At 35.6% G+C, this 17,262-nt stretch overlaps 2 protein-coding genes across 2 annotated transcripts; both read left to right on the top strand.

The window, feature by feature from the left end:
• Positions 1-799: 799 nt before the first annotated feature.
• Positions 800-7,985, top strand: LOC128213984 (uncharacterized). Its single transcript, XM_052920141.1, has 3 exons — positions 800-6,853; positions 7,059-7,481; positions 7,912-7,985. Exons 1-3 carry the CDS (start codon positions 6,844-6,846, stop codon positions 7,983-7,985), a joined length of 507 nt encoding a protein of 168 aa, XP_052776101.1. The 5' UTR covers positions 800-6,843.
• A 1,303-nt stretch (positions 7,986-9,288) lies between these two features.
• Positions 9,289-13,464, top strand: LOC128213977 (uncharacterized). The gene is made up of 2 exons (XM_052920128.1): positions 9,289-10,220; positions 12,844-13,464. Exon 2 carries the CDS (start codon positions 12,847-12,849, stop codon positions 13,462-13,464), a length of 618 nt encoding a protein of 205 aa, XP_052776088.1. The 5' UTR covers positions 9,289-10,220; positions 12,844-12,846.
• The last annotated feature ends 3,798 nt before the right edge of the window (positions 13,465-17,262 follow it).

The raw sequence follows: 17,262 nt of genomic DNA, 5'->3' as shown, positions 1-17,262 counted from the left end.
CAATACACGAGATATTGAGATCGTGCCATATCCAAATACTGGTAAGACTCTGTCAGTCTGTGGTGTTTACATATACTATACATTGATTGTTATGATATTGATGGTTATGATAGTGGTGTTAATTTAAACAAAAAAAAACTTGTCAATATGCAAGTTAAGTCAGAGCTTATAGGTGAAATAAATGTTTTCTAAAATAACCAGGCTGTGTCTGTATTAGTGATTGGCTCAGGCTATGTACCTATTATGAGTTAATGTTAGTTTTGAAAAAAAGATAAACTTTTCCTGCATTGTAGGTTTATTGATGAATGTGTGCACATAAATCATCATAATTATTATACTACCAAAAATGCTCCCCTTTTGACTAGAAACTGATGTACTCTGATTTTTGTAACATGTTTAAATTAAAACTGAATTATAATGTACTGAAATATTAAAGGCCAGACAATTTTAGATTCTCATCCCTCGCCCCTGTCTGAAACCTTCAATTAGTTGATATATGTATGTTGATGTATGTTTAAAGATGAAAATAAACTGCCCAGCCGCCCCATCTTAAGACGATAACCTAAACATTTCTTTCTCTGGCCTTTTCTTACAGGTCTACAGTTAAAGTTTTTGTTTCCTGTTTGCAGCACACAGACAGCAATGCCACTGTATTTGCCATTGTCTGAAGATTCCCAACGCCTGATCAAAAACATTTTCCTTCAAAAAGTATTCACCCAACAGCCTGCGGATTGTGCTGTGTATGACTGTTCAAATAACAAGATTGAATTATGATATATTATCTCTGGGCGTCAAAACACCGATGGAAAGAGCCGAACAATTTATGAAGGAACATCAATGTGAAAGTATATCTTGTAACAGTGCTAATATATCTATTTATTGCAATCTTACTTATTCAGAGACTGACTGTGAACATATTGAAGAATTAACAAGAGGTCAATCTAAAAATAATAAAAATTATTTACATATGGAAATAATTTCATTTATTAAGACAGAAAAACTGTTTTCTGTAGTTATCTACGATTTCTCAGAAATACTCCCTAAATACAGGTAAACACATGTGGTTGCCTGGAAATCAATATGCAGAACGCCACGGTCATCCCATTACTTGACCACGTGACTAGCCCAGCACGTTCTTTTCTCTCTAGCCTTTGAAGGAGCAACACGTGGGAAAAATACCGGAAAATTATTATTTATTTTAAAGTTAAGTTAAAATTAAGTCTGTGAAAATGCCAGGATGGGGGAGAGGAGTTAAGAGGAGGAAAACAAGACAAGCTGAAACGGCGCCAGAGGAAGAGCTGAGCAGCCCGCTTGACGACGTGTCCAAAGGTAACAAAAATGTTGTTGACTTCGAAGAGATTCTTCAAAGATCAAATGTGGAAACTGATGAAGCACCTGCCGTGCGTTCAGTTACCGCAAACGGTCGCTAACATTCGCAAACGGTTGCAAACAAGTTGTATTGAACGCACCGGTAGCCGTGTACGTTCGCAAACGGTCGCTACCTACAATCGGGGATCGTATGCGAAGAAAACAAAATGGCTGCCGTGTAAGTAAACATATCGATTTCTGTTATTAAACTTCACAAAATAGTATATAATGCCGTTAAACGTTATTCCGAGTTTGTTTATTTCGTTAAAATGCGACATTTGGGATATTACTCATGTTTTTTCTTTATTGTACTTTTTGATCATGATATTAATTTGTCATTTTTAAAGTGAAGCTATGTTATATTTTTATTGTTTTGAAAGTTAAATTTCAATAATTAGTTTCTTATACCGTCTAGAAATAATGCATCGTAAAATTCAAGATTTTTAAATATACAGAAATGGTATGTTTTTTAATTTTCATGTTTTCTTAAATGTTGTGATTGTCCGAAAGGTAATTTACATGGACATTTTGTTGTTTATTTCTTTCAGAAAACCCATTTTTGCTGGTGGCTGGATGAAACTAAGGGTTGTGTTAGATGATGGCGCAACAGATGTCATTCAGGTTGATGCTGAGGCATACCGAAGTATAGTTTATGACCAAGGTGAGGATGAACATTGATCTAAATTAAAATCAAAATAGTAATTGATAATGCACCAGTCAATTGTAGCCCCCCCCCCACCCCCCAGGTTAGGGGTATAGCCCAGGTAAACTCCTTGCTTTATGGGGACAAACTGAAGGTAAAATCCCCGGCAAATGCCCCTGCACCAAGGGACCCTATGTAAGGGCAATTGCCGCTATATTTAACGTGAAGACAAAACCACCGCATTCACCCAGCACTGTGGAGTAACGGGGAAGGTAAAAATTCTGTCCATTTCCCGAGACCTAGGGGATAGAGTGGTTAAAATTGACTGGTGCATAATAATTACTTAATTTATACTGTATGTACTCCACTTGCCTATGTGTATATTGATTATAGTAATATGGTTCTTCAGATAAACTGTAAACATACCTGTTCTCATGTCTTACTAATAATATCAGTGATAATGTTAAAAATATACCTCATTTTACTTTTCTTTTAATTTTTAATTAGCATGCATAACGTCTTCATTTTATATTCTTTTATAGATCAAGGGACTGCAAAAAAGGTTGTGGACGGTTACAAGGAAGCCTGTGGTGAGTGATTTCATGCATAGAATTACTGAACACATTATCAAAATGAAGCATATACAGTATCAAACAACATTGAAATGATTTTTTTGCTAAAATGCCCTATTTTAAACAGATAGCTTTTATACCAAAACCTCAAATTTTCCAGCTGTTGGAAACAAGTTATTAGGACATTACATTAAGTACTATTCTTAAAATGCCAACATTTAACATGGGAATGTGGTATTTTATGTGGCATCAGCTGGAGAACCCGGTTAAAATGAAGTAGGCCATGTTTGTGAGTTGTGACCTCGAATCAAATGATATGTGCTCAGGCCAGGATTGGAACCACTTTGCTTTAGCGAAAATTAGTAGACAAGAATTTCCTTTTAGAAGATTTTATTACCTATATTTAGTTTACTTTTAAGCCAATTAGTTAATTGCTTATCATTCTCAGCATATTTGATTTCAACAGGAAGAGATAAATCCATAGTTTCACTGGAAGTCATTGGTGACGTAACTGACGTTGATGGCAACAATAATGTTATAGATGATGTTGTAGATGAAGGTAATTATCTTAAGTGTTTTTTTTTGGCTAATTTGCATGTAAATAATATGTAACAGTAAAATGTGTATACCTATATGTGCTTGATTTCACCTGTACCATTACTTATGGACATTTGGGGTGTTGTTACCTGTGATGTAAAACTAAAAATACAAACATTTATAAAATATGTATGTGTTATTTACTTATTGTGTTCATCATTTTGTGTACTGTATAAGTAAATAACACCAATATTTGAAGTTGAATAAAGTTGATAGCTTTCAACTCCAGATCTTGGAATTCTTCTTGCATATATATCATAATGCTGTTGTTTTCACATTTTTATGTTGAAATGCATTTCATTGTAAGATATGATATCTTTTAGAAAGCCAAATGGTTGATGAGCTGGGAAGCCATGATCAGCCGATCAACAGCATGAAGTGTACTGGAGGTATTACTTTCTTTTTTTTTAAATATTAAGTGTTTTCTTTAGAATTTGTAGAATTGTCATATATTACATTTTAAGAATATGTTTTTGCTTTATTTTCTATATTAAAGACACAACTTGTTTAAAATTATAACATTTTCTACTATCTTGCAACAAGTAAATTTAAATTTGTGTGTTTATTCATTTTTATCACTTACTGTTTAACTTATTGCTTTATCAGTATGACATAAATAGATCCATGTACTTGAAATATGGACTTTCAATAGATTTGTTGTCATAAAAACTGCAGGTCTGATGCAACAGGGTCATCCAAGGTGTCATAAAACAGATGTGGGTGTTATTTAAGACAAATATATGCATGGAACAAAATGGAGTACATTTTAAAGTGATAGTTTACTTTGCATGATGATTTCATATTTCAGGTCATACTTGGACACATGAAGCAGTGCTGCTACTGATTGATTTATTCGGCAAAAATAAGGATAAATTTGCATCTTCCTGCTTCAAACAAAAAGACATCTGGCAATGCATTTCTGAAAAAATGAAAGACAGTGGGCACATTGTTGATGGCGTTCAGTGTAACGAGAAATTTCGTTCCCTGAAGTATAGGTAACAATGTCTACATTTTTTGTATATGTTAAATGTATTTTGGTTTTGTGCATTTATTCATGTATTGTTATGCTTGAGAAAAACCTTCACTTTCACATCAAATACTTATTGTCCGGTGGGTACTTTTTATTTTTTATAAACAAATGCTATATACAATAATGAAACATGCAGTTCTGTTGATTTATAACACAACTTATCAATTATTCAATTACATTATTGTGTATGCTGTAAACATGACACATTTTGTGTACAATAAACATATCTTTCTATTCAACTGTGTGTTTTCCTGCACTGTGATTGAGTTCATGGTAATGAATTGATTGATACTAATATATTTCATTAAAAAAACATTTTAATTCTTTATTTCTATTCTTAATTTTGATTCATTTCAGACATAAGGTGATTACTGACAGTAATGCCAAGAGTGGGCATGTTACTAATCTCATGATATGGAACTTTTATAATGGTATATCTTTTACCTTACCTGAGTGCAAAGTACTTGCGCTCAGATAATTGTTTTCGGCTTGTGTAAATTGTGTTGTTCTTACGAAATGTCTTTCATTATTTCAGTTATGTTAATTGGACATTAGTTTATAACATTCAGCATACACCTCCTTTGTATTCATTAATACATTTACCCTGAACATGTTTTTTTATGATCAAATAATGTGATGGTATTTTAAGTAACATCCTCCTTGAATTATTATTGCTTTAATGAAAAATTATTCGTTTGTTACATTGAAAGAAGTGTATTAAAACTTTATATGAACATTGTTTCATTCAGAACGGTGTCCCCCAAAAAGGCAGCTATTTACAGCTACACCAATAAGGCCGCAGAATGAAGAACACAATGAACAATCAACTCCCGGTGACCAAACACCTCACACACGAAAACGCCGACGTGTTCAACAGGAGCCACCTGAATGGTTTCAGGCTTTTAGGGCTGAGCAGAATGAGAGGATGGACCGGTTAGAAGCAGCCAACAACTCCCTGATAAAAATTGCACAGGAACGAAATGACATTTTAAAAACCCTTGTAAATCATTTAACGAAGAATAAGTAAAGTAAAATTGATTGTTTGAAGATTATGGAGAGCTATACTGTACTTCTCACCTGGTTATTTTGTGGCAACTACCAACTCTATCATATCTCTTAAACTACATGATGTATTGCATTGAAACCGTATACAATGCTTCCCAACCATCATACAAACTGAAATAAGCAAGTAAGCTAAATCTATCATGCATTTAAGGCATATTATGGCCCTCTGTCTTTTGAATTAGATGATATTGTTATTATATTAGGGAAAGTTTGGATTTTCCCTTATAAGTCTAATACCTTCATTCAATTCTATTCACAAAATCACGTATTAGGGCAGGCTGGGATACTTATAACTTCTATACCCTTCATTCAATTTATTTGTAAACTTCACACAGTTATTCAAGACCATCCCGCCTTAATACAAGTTATGGCACCTGATTGACTTGGGAACTTATGTTCAAGCTTATTGCAGGTTGAAGTTTGAGGGCCATTTTAATCCTTAATACCAACTTATGGCCCTTTTTGTGTTAAAATGTCTTGCATCATTGTTTGGGCGGTCTAGTGTGAAGGCAGCTCAAAGCAACCTTATGGCTCAAATAATTTTCGGTAGATTTCACATGTACTGACCAAAATTGGTATAAAGGAAGAGTTTAATGAGACTTCATGGGATTGCATCTGAGGTCCCTTGGATCGAGATCAAGGACAAAGGTAATATCTGTAGAACAATGGTTGGTATTGAATAACTTAAGTAAGGGTCGACATATTGAAAGCCAACTTAGTATACATTAAGAGTTTATCGAGACCTTTCATAAGATTTTGTTTATTGCTTATGACAAGCACATCTATTATTATTGTATTCACATCTCAGTCAGAGTGGCGTAGTCGAGCCCCTTGTCTTACGACAGCTCTTGCTTTATAAATGTAATACTTGAAAATGTAAAACAAATATTAACATTTATGAAAAATGTGTTGTAACAATCTTGTCTCATGCTTTATAAATTTTTGTAAATGTTTTCTTTGGAAATGTTCTCTTTTGAAAAACATTGATGAGCCAGTATCATATAAAATAATTCATTCTCTAATTCAACTTTTATATTACATAAACTGAAACCATTCTCAAAATCCTTTATGTTATGACTCTTTAAAGCCACCTCAACTCTTATGTTAAACAATGCTTTTAAAATAATTAATACATTATACAATGCTTTTAAAAAATTCATTAACTATGTTCAGTATCTGTGCATGAACCAAGTTCATTGATAATGATAATTATTTTGCTCAAATACACCTTATCCTATTGATTTTAATTAATAAGAAGGCTGGCAAATTATTGACATATGCATTTTTTATATTTTCTTAAGATGTTTTGAAGTGAAATGAGTTGATGCTGAGGTTGAGATTAGAGTTCTGTTTGTGTCCTTAGACAAGAACTGTTCTCATGTTTGTGTTAATTGCTGATAGTTAATGTAAAATACTATAGGCAGTTTCTCTTATGTCTGCAGTTGAACTTGCGTCCACCTGTTACATACGTAAATGAGCTCCATGATAATGGCGGAACGATGACTCTTTGGCTATTACCATTATTCTTAAATGTGTTCCAACAATTAAAGACTTCTGGTTTGGTCTGAATGTTAAAAGGTAGCAAATAAGGTTATTTTGCATGATGAATTAATTTCATAAGGTATTAATAAGGCTTTAATATTGTCATCTGTTAAAGAAAAAAAATGGTATTTTACTGTAAGCAGATTCATGGGATAAACAAATACATTGCTTCATTTTAAAAATGTTGCATTCCATATTCTCCTATCATACATTGACAAATTTGTCTGAATTCTAATTTCAGTTGAAAGCACACAAGCGAGTTGGTCTAAAGCATCAACAAAATTACTCATCGCAGAAATGGTCCAATACAAAGAAAAATTAAATGCTGGTGCTATGAAAAAGAAAACTGTCATGAACATGATCTGTCAAAAACTTCATCAGAATAACTACCTGTTCACAGAAGACCAAGTCACTGGAAGATGGAAAACTCTTGTCCGAGCCTACAAAGCAGTTAAGGATGGACAAAACAAAAGTGGGTCGGGCAGAAAAACGTACCAGTACGAGCAAGAACTGGATGAATATTTCCAAGGTGATCCAATTGTGAAACCACTTGCCATTGCCACTAGTGGTTCATCCAGTACAGATAAGAGAGCAATGGAAGAAGAGTCAGATGAAATTGAAACAGTGGAATCACAGCCTAAACGTAAAAGGAATTCAGCATCAGGTGAACTAGTTTCTGTTCTGAAAACATGCATGGCAAGCCAGGATGAAAAACAGAAGAAAGAAATGGAAAGACGTGAAAAGATGTACGAACAAAACCTTGATGTCTAAACTGATAGAAGCCATAACCCCCCAAAAAGACTAGGATATGAAAATAAATGCTGTATTTATGCCAAGTTAATACTAGTTGGTACATAGTGAGAATTTAACAAAAAATTTAGGAGTTGATTTTACCATTATTTTTACAAAAAAAACATCCATCTGTCATTCCATCCGCCAGTTTTAAAATTGTTTAGCATGATTAAAAATTATACAAAATTTTGCAATTGAACTGATCACAGTATCCATGCTGAAAAGTCCAACCAATGGAGAAATGTTTTTCCATCCTTCGAATAGTTCAGCTAAATATGAATGATTTGTTCTTTTATTTTCAGAGAATCATGGATTTCTCGACTTGCCAGTTACAATTATTGAGAAAATATTTAGCTTCATACCACAGAAGGATTAGTGGAAAACTCTAAGATTTGTTTGTAAATCATTTGAAGAAGTTGTGTTTCATAATATTATCTGTGTTACTGTTAAGGAAGGTGATTTCCCTTCACAGTCTTTTACTGAGCTTAAGAAGTTGCAAGAGCTTAAAGTCATTTTTGAATGTTGTAGTTTGACTGGGTCTGAATTTCTAGAAAACGTTGAGAAACATTCTTCTTTGAAAACACTGCAACTGGTAGGCAATATGTTTACCTATACTGACATGATGCATTTGTGTTATGAACTACAGTTCATGAATATTACATGCTTGATAGTTGAATCTAGTATTCAGAGCATAACACCAGCTTGTCTGGAGTATGTTATAGAAAACATACCCTCACTGAAGTCAATATCACTGCCATTAGTTTGTGGGTACCATAACCAGCTCAGTGAAGTAATTGAGAAATTTGTTTTGGACATCAGGTTCTAGATGCAGTTAAGCCAGTCTGCCTCAGTAAACCAAGAAGTGCTTATTTACAGAATTAGGTTTGTTGCTACTGCTAGCCCATTAGCTTGCTGAAAGCTGTGAGAAGGACAGGTGTTTTTTTCCCATGCAATGAAAGTTACATTGTTTCTTTTTTGTTATTATATGTTGCAAAAAGACATTTATTTGCCACAGAGTTGAGAATTTATTATTCAGACTCAAATTTTGTATGTTGCCTATGAAACTTTGAAAAAAGCTCGACATGTTACCTTTGATATTTTCAGTAGGTTTAGTTTGGCTATATAATGTTGTTAAATAACATTGATGCATTTTCTTCATCACAAGCAGTGAATTGTTTTGAAAAGCCATTTTTGTTTTTGACAAGCCACTGTTTTAATGTCGATAGGAGGAAAACATATGGAGGCTTGGTGCAAATAGCATAATACTAGGTCGAGTTCAGATCTGTGTTGAACAAAAATGTTAGATCAGAAGTCATGTACTTCAAAGAATAATGTAAAATGTACATGATTAAGATCTGTGTCGGACAAGTCTAGTCAGAAATCAGTCGGTTATATTATTTTAAATTGATCACAAGGCTTAATTGCTCTTAACTATGCTTTGGGTGGACCACAGACTTGTGTTCTCCTTTGGGGCCATTTCGTTGTTTATTATTGTTCATTAGTCACCGGTAATTGAAAAGGTGAACGAGAAACTTAATATTCCTGGTCTCTTAAGTATACTTTTATGTTTATAGGTTGACGTGATATATTTTGCTTCGGGGTACGAATTTACTTGGGTACGATTTCGCTCTTTTAAACGTAACTTCGGTAATATAATAATTTATCGTCAAGATTTCCTTACAGTGTTGCTGCAATCCCAAGTAAACATGCTGTAACGGTTCTATCTGTATTATCGTTCGTCTCTTCTTCATCATCAAACAGCTCTAGGGCCACTGCACAAAGAACTGCGGCCTTGCATTTTCCACTGACAGCCATTTTTGTTCTGTACCGAGGCATTCCATTCGGCTTGGCTTGGACAGCACAGTTGGTACAGTAACGGACAGCCGAATGGAATACACCCTAGATTTATGTAACATCTTGCCATTCAGCACCGGTTTCCCGTTTAGTCGGTGGTTCCCATGTTTACACGGTGATCCTTAGCTATGTGCATTTAACATATGTAATAGTGATTTATACTTCCTATTGTGACATGTGGGTGATCTATATATACCTGGGCATTTCCTGTGTTGGTGGCACGGTGTTTTCTTGCCCATATGTAAGTGGAGCTGATAGTTTGTTTGTATCATTGGCTGTTTAGCTACTGTCAAGTTTGAGCATGGACTAGTGAGTATCAGTCTCAGATAGAATGGGTAAATCTCTCCCAAGCCTTTCGCAAATGCAGTATTTATAGCACATCAATATAATAAATTGACATCAACCCTGAAATGATTTCATTTTCAAAAATACACAATAACTAAAATGTTATTCTCTAAAAAAAATCCTGCATAATAATTATAGTTCAAAAAAATAAAAATATTTTCATGTACTTTTTTGTTTTTAAGATCAAGATACCTGTACCACAGTGGAGCTGGAGCTGCCACACTTTTCACCTTGGGATCTCCAGCATCTGAGAGAAAACAACATCGAACTTGTGTGGAACAAGTTTATTGGAGAAGCAGCTAGCCATTATTTTACCAGAACCTCCGAGGATAATTCAACTTACAGTAAAATTGAGCAAAGCTTGTATGCCAAGTATCCTTGCATAAAACAGGAGGCAGGGACATTCCCATGGGTAAGTGTGAAGTAAGATACTGTTAAATTCAGATACAAAATAAAACATGTAGATCTCAAAGGAGATGTCAACTGTGCTTACATCACTTAAGATGATGTAACCATAAAATGTTATGGAGATTGCTATATGGTTTATGTTATACAGCTTTTGGCTGTATACTATGTTTTTGACATTGATTACCCAAGACCTAATGTCATGTTTCTGGGCTTTCTTCAACAGTTCATTGTTCATGAACTTTTTCTGGGAGAAACATCTAGGAAAATGACCATCATCTGTCCTTACAAGGGAAAGTTACAGCCCGGACACGACAACCTATACCCTATGTCCTTGAATGCAGCACTCCATTGTGAAAAAACACTAAGTGTGACCTTGACCTTTGAGGTAGGGACACGGGTCTTGCACGCCACACGTCGTCTTGGTATGTGGAACACATGTGGCAAGTTATTTTAAAATCTGTCCATACAAGGGAAAGTTACAGCCGGGACACGACAACCTATACTCTATGTCCTTATATGCAGCACTCCATTGTGAATAAACACTAAGTGTGACCTTGACCTTTGAGGTAGGGACACGGGTCTTGCAGGCGACACGTCGTCTTGGTATGTGGAACACATGTGGCAAGTTATTTTAAAATCTGACCATTCAAGAGAAAGTTACAGCCTGGACACGACAACTTATACTCTATGTCCTTATATGCAGCACTCCATTGTGAATAAACACTAAGTGTGACCTTGACCTTTGAGGTAGGGACACGGGTCTTGCACGCGACACGTCGTCTTGGTATGTGGTACACATGTGGCAAGTTATTTTAAAATCTGTCCATACAAGAGAAAGTTACAGCCCGGACACGACAACCTATACTGTCCTTATATGCAGCACTCCATTGTGAATAAACACTAAGTGTGACCTTGACCTTTGAGGTAGGGACACGAGTCGTGCACGCCACACGTCGTCTTGGTATGTGGAACACATGTGGCAAGTTATTTTAAAATCTGTCCATACAAGGGAAAGTTACAGCCCGGACAGGACAACCTATACTCTATGTCCTTATATGCAGCACTCCATTGTAAATAAACACTAAGTGTGACCTTGACCTTTGAGGTAGGGACACGGGTCTTGCACGTGACACGTCGTCTTGGTATGTGGAACACATGTGGCAAGTTATTTTAAAATCTGTCCATAAAAGAGAAAGTAACAGCCCGGACACGACAACCTATACTATATGTCCTTATATGCAGCACTCTATTGTGAATAAACACTAAGTGTGACCTTGACCTTTGAGGTAGGGATACGAGTCTTGCACGCCACACGTCGTCTTGGTATGTGGAACACATGTGGCAAGTTATTTTAAAATCTGTCCATACAAGGGAAAGTTACAGAGCCGGACGGACGGACGGACGGTGCGATTTTAATATGCCCACCTTCGGGGGCATAAAAATCCTTACAGGACCTCATGCAAATGAGCACGCGCGTGATGACGTCATCCCCACGTGCAACTTACAAGGTCAGAATTGTAAACAATGTTTATTTGGGTCGAATTCCACATACTACTAACATTTGAACGCAGAAAAACCAGCTGATATCTGTCAAAAATGATGCCACAATGAAACGCCTGACTGATCTGTGTAACATATTTCGTTTTGACTGGTCTTAACTGGGTGGGCGAAAAAGTGGTACGGGAGAATAATAGGTCGCTAACCAGTATATATTTATATAAATATATATATATATATTATATATATATATATATATATATATATATATAATCATGAGATTTTCTTACTTTGCATGAATCATGAAAAATACCGTTCATAGACAATCAGATACATCAAATCAAATCAAATACATTCAATTTATCTAAACTGACTTCAATATATAAAACATTCAGAGGAAAAAAATTTTATAGTTGATATAAATAACATTTTTGGGACATAGAAGTAGCTATGTAACATGCTAGGATAATCCATTTATTGGTTTGGTTTAGTTTACTGTTTAGTGGTTACGACACGCATTAATTTTGCTTTGTGGTCTCGACACTGCCAGATTTATTTTACCTGCTATGTTATCGGTAAGGTAAGCGCTCGCAAAAACCATCGTTCAGGGGTTTTCCCTATTGAACTAGGCGTTTGACGAGAATGTCTGCCAAACTAGCGAGTGCTCATTGACCTCGTTCGCCAAGTGCAAACAAAGATGGTGGAATGTTAAACAAACCAGTGAAGTTGAATGGTTTGATAAAGCCAAATAAAGGTGAAATGGAATTGATCATATTAAAACAAACAGAAATGACAGTCGTGAGAAAGGCACTAAATTTCGAGCTGAAAACAACCTCAGAGACAAACCTTGGCAAAATGACCATGTTGCTATGGGGAGGCCACATTGATAAAGTTGCTCTACAAAAAACATTTGAACCACAGTGATTGATGTTCTTTTTCCCACATTTTGTGGTGATGTCAGCCTGTGTTCTCACAGAGCTTTGATTTGCCCAGGTTGTCCGGGCATTCCATGTATCCGAGGTGTTATACATTTCCTGGTATTCAGTGTGAATTGCTTCCACTGATTTCATGTAATACCAAATTTCTATATTATGATCAATTTCGTTTAAATATTGTCATTTTCACTTCAGGAGATGAAGCGGTCATCAAGGACCAGGCATCCTGCCAAGAAGAAGGCCTGGTCAGGCCAGCCTTGGACGTTGGCATCTCACCACACATTGCCCAACCCGGAAACAGAGGCTGTATCCATTCAGGAAGAACATGATCATCTCACACCTCTAACAACAAGATCACAGGCCCCTCCAACCCAGTCTCAGGCACAGGTCACCCAGACAACACCCGCGATGCCCGAATTGGTGCAGATGCCACCCAATGGTGTTCAACCACAGCCCTCCGCATCTAACATTATCTCCAGCGATGACGATTCGGACGAGGATCCAATGGATGGAGCAGTGGAAGCCTACCTTAACAGCCTTCTGCCCCAGGGTAATCTGCAACCCATCAGCACCCCGATAATTTCCCAAATTAAACCGTCCATAGCCAACAAAATCTGGCGAAATATATACATTGACTTTACCCTGTTACTCCCCTCTGCTCAAAATTCTAACAAATTCGCGATACAGATGGACAAAAACGCCCAGTTATGCATCATTCCCACGCATCAGGCCAAAAAAATCCCATCTATTGATCAGTGGACGACTGCATTCTTCAGGTTTGCAGCTGTTTATCTTATCCGACGCACTGGATGTTGAAGTGAAAGTACATTTTACAGTGACTGTTAATGATGATCTTGTGGAAACTCTCATCAATGCAACACCAGACATTGCTGAAACATCATTTTTCTTGTAATAGTTTCCGGTCATAGCTGGCAGCTGCCAAAATTGAAGACATTCTTCTAAACAAGAAACTGTTTCAGGATATATAAAAAAAATGTCCACAAGATTTCAAACTTCAACTCTAGAGTCATTTCATAGTGTAATTAATAAATTTGTGCCAAAACAAGACAGCATTTTCTTTTTATGGACAAATGTGTCGCCAGTACCTGGCAGCTCTACATTTCAATGAAAATGTGCAAAGAGGTAAAAAAAATCAAAAAACGGAAAGTTTAACCTGAAGATAATTTCCCAAAATATAAGGATGACTTTTCAGTCAAGTGATGTGAGTGATGAAATGACCTTTGGTTATGTAAAGGAACTTCTCGACGTGTGTATGGAAATATGTGGTGAAAAAAACAAGATGTCAACCCCAGCCAGCCTTCCCTAACATCAGGAAAGAGAAAGCCCACCAAGGTTGAGGTTACAAGATAATATAAGGATGACTTTTCAGTGAAGTGATGTGAGTGATGTGACCTTTGGTTATGTAAAGGAACTTCTCGACGTGTGTATGGAAATATGTGGTGAAAAAACAAGATGTCAACCCCAGCCAGCCTTCCCTAACATCAGGAAAGAGAAAGCCCACCAAGGTTGAGGTTACAAGATAATATAAGGATGACTTTTCAGTGAAGTGATGTGAGTGATGTGACCTTTGGTTATGTAAAGGAACTTCTCGACGTGTGTATGGAAATATGTGGTGAAAAAAACAAGATGTCAACCCCAGCCAGCCTTCCCTCACATCAGGAAAGAGAAAGCCCACCAAGGTTGAGGTTACAAGATAATATAAGGATGACTTTTCAGTGAAGTGATGTGAGTGATGTGACCTTTGGTTATGTAAAGGAACTTCTCGACGTGTGTATGGAAATATGTGGTGAAAAAAACAAGATGTCAACCCCAGCCAGCCTTCCCTAACATCAGGAAAGAGAAAGCCCACCAAGGTTGAGGTTACAAGATAATATAAGGATGACTTTTCAGTGAAGTGATGTGAGTGATGTGACCTTTGGTTATGTAAAGGAACTTCTCGACGTGTGTATGGAAATATGTGGTGAAAAAAACAAGATGTCAACCCCAGCCAGCCTTCCCTAACATCAGGAAAGAGAAAGCCCACCAAGGTTGAGGTTACAAGATGTTTAGGCTCCAAAAGCAAAATGTTAAAATATTATGTCGGTGAATAAAGAAACAACATGGATTGAGACTGTTTGTATATGATAAAAAGATTTGTCAACAATTTGGAGTTTTTTACTTTTTTTTAAATAGTATAATTTGTGTCATAATTGAGTATTATTTCCTGTGAAAGTTGTAGTTACTGTATCTATTAGCATACTACATGCATATATAAATCTAATGAATATGTCATTAGAATCTGATGAATCTTACAGCAGCGTACCTAGAGTTAAGCAAATACTTGAGCAAGTACTACTGAAAAAATAACTGAAAAATAACAAACGTTATAATAGCGAAATCTGATATAAAAACCCAAACCTTACCCGGGTAAGGGACATAAGGTTTACATGGACAACTATTAAAGCTCACCTAAGCTCTTTGATGAGTTAGAGAGTAGCGAGACTAATGCATGTGGTAATCTTCAGGTCAACAGAGTAGGTGTGCCCTTGGCAGTAAAAAACAAGAGGAAACGTAAAGAAGGTGAAGTAGTGTTTACGAGAAGGGACTATCTTTTAGCAATGCGCTCTTAAGACAATCAAATTCAAGACTAATTTACCTGAACAGGTAAAAAAAAGTATGTTGTTAAAAATGTCGTATTTTGAAAGAGCAATATAAGATAATACAAAAACATATAAAAGTTTTATGGCTATACCTCTATTATGTCAAGAGTTATGTCTTCCTTACCATTCATGATAAAATGCTCAGAAATCCATGTTATTTATTCAGCACAGCACTGATATGTCATATTAGGCATTAATTACATAGCTGTCTAACTATGTACAATAAAGACAAGCGAGCTGTTACAATGCTAACTAACTTTCAAGAGGCAAACATGGCCCTGTTGGTAAAGAGGGATTACTGTAACAGTGACAATGTTATGAAACCTAAGTGTATTCTTGATTAGGCCTAAAAAAAAAAATACATTTGGTTCGGGTTACCCGACCCTACCTACTGAAAAGGCGCCGACCCTACCGTTTTTATAGTCAGTTTGAAAAAAAAATGAAAAACTAAAAAAAAAAAAAAAAAAAAAAAAAAATCGTTTTTTTTTTTTAATTGCTTTTCAATGTAGTTTAAACCTTAAATTCTTATACAGAAGATAACTTTAACACCATTCTCCAATGATAAAAATGATATTCTTATATAAAGCCTAATAAAAAAAATAAATAAAAAAAATAGAAAGCCTACCTACCCTACCTATTTTTGAAAAGGATGTAACCCTAACCAAACATTTTTTTTTTTTTAGGCCTTACTGTAAACATATGGGAGGTGTCGATCTGATAGATCACTACAACAGTCTTACCAGGAAATCTAAGAAAAGGTGGAGGAAGATGTTTTTTTACCTGATGAATATGACTGAAGTGAACTCCTACATTTTGTATCGGAAGTTTGCAGAAGTCGAAAAAAGGTGTGCGGATCACAAGGGGTTCCGCTCCTCACTGGCGTGTACATTGTTGGAGGAAGCTGGGGATGTAGCTTGTAGGCAAGTGAATAGAGGAAGGCCAGTGCTGAGTGAAATCCAAACCAGAATGGCAACAAGATACTTCCCAGGGTATATTCCGTCAAAAGAGAGAGTAAATTGGGCGAGGCCTCTACAGCACTGTGTTGTTTGCAACCCGAAGAAAAAAGATTGTGCAGACACCAAGCAAGTGCAAACTTCATACTGGCATCCTGAGTGCATGGTTGTGTTGCCCCTTGTTTGAGAAACTATCACACCAAGAATAACTTAAAACAGTAAAAGTGAAAGACATATGGCAGTTATGAGTAAAAAACAACCAAGTTCACAAATGAACGAAATATCATAATAACACTTAGAATTTTTGTTGTCTAACAGCGTTTTAAAAGTAATTTTTGCCTTCACAAGGATAATATTTGGAATTGAGGACTTGCAGATATAAAAAAATAAAAAAATAAAAAACAGAATTGTTGATCTGATTTTTTCTTACTCACCTTCTTAACCTTTGCTGTAAAGTCATTTTAAAATGTCCATTTTGTTACATTTCTGGTAGATTATATTGTCATATAAAGATTTATTTTTTCTAACACCATGTTAGTTTATTTCAGTGTTGTGAAGATACAGCTGTTCTGCTTAACATAGACGTCCTCAGTAATTTTGCTTCAGGAAATGATCTCAAAATTGAAAAATATGCGGTTTACGTGATCTATTTAAATTAGACATATTGGTATCTAAAGTCTTGTCAATGCACAAGTACCCTAAACTTATAACTTGAATATTTCTAAATATTTTTTCAAACTCATTACAGTTCCTTTAACTTAAGTAGTTAACAATGTATTTTAAAATGACAACAGTTTTGAAATAATGGACATTTCTATTCAGCTACACTTAAAAGTTAATCTGTATTAACAGCTGCAAGAAAAATCTGCATCATGGGAAAAATTGACTGTCAGTCACAGCTTATAAACTAATAAAACTGCAGGTTTTAAAATATAAAATAAAATAATAGAATAAAAGATGAAATAACATAAAAGTAAATTGTGGACAAATTTTCAACCAAA

Source organism: Mya arenaria, chromosome 2 (genome assembly GCF_026914265.1).
Source record: "Mya arenaria isolate MELC-2E11 chromosome 2, ASM2691426v1".
NCBI classification, from domain to species: domain Eukaryota; kingdom Metazoa; phylum Mollusca; class Bivalvia; order Myida; family Myidae; genus Mya; species Mya arenaria.
This window is presented reverse-complemented; position numbering and strand designations above follow the sequence as displayed.

Bases quoted from the DNA above. Each gene is read 5' to 3' on its own strand.
- LOC128213984 (XM_052920141.1), top strand. The intron at 7,482-7,911 runs GTGAACTAGTTT...TTTTATTTTCAG, and splicing joins TAAAAGGAATTCAGCATCAG to AGAATCATGGATTTCTCGAC.
- LOC128213977 (XM_052920128.1), top strand. From the start codon at position 12,847: ATGAAGCGGTCATCAAGGACCAGGCATCCTGCCAAGAAGAAGGCCTGG.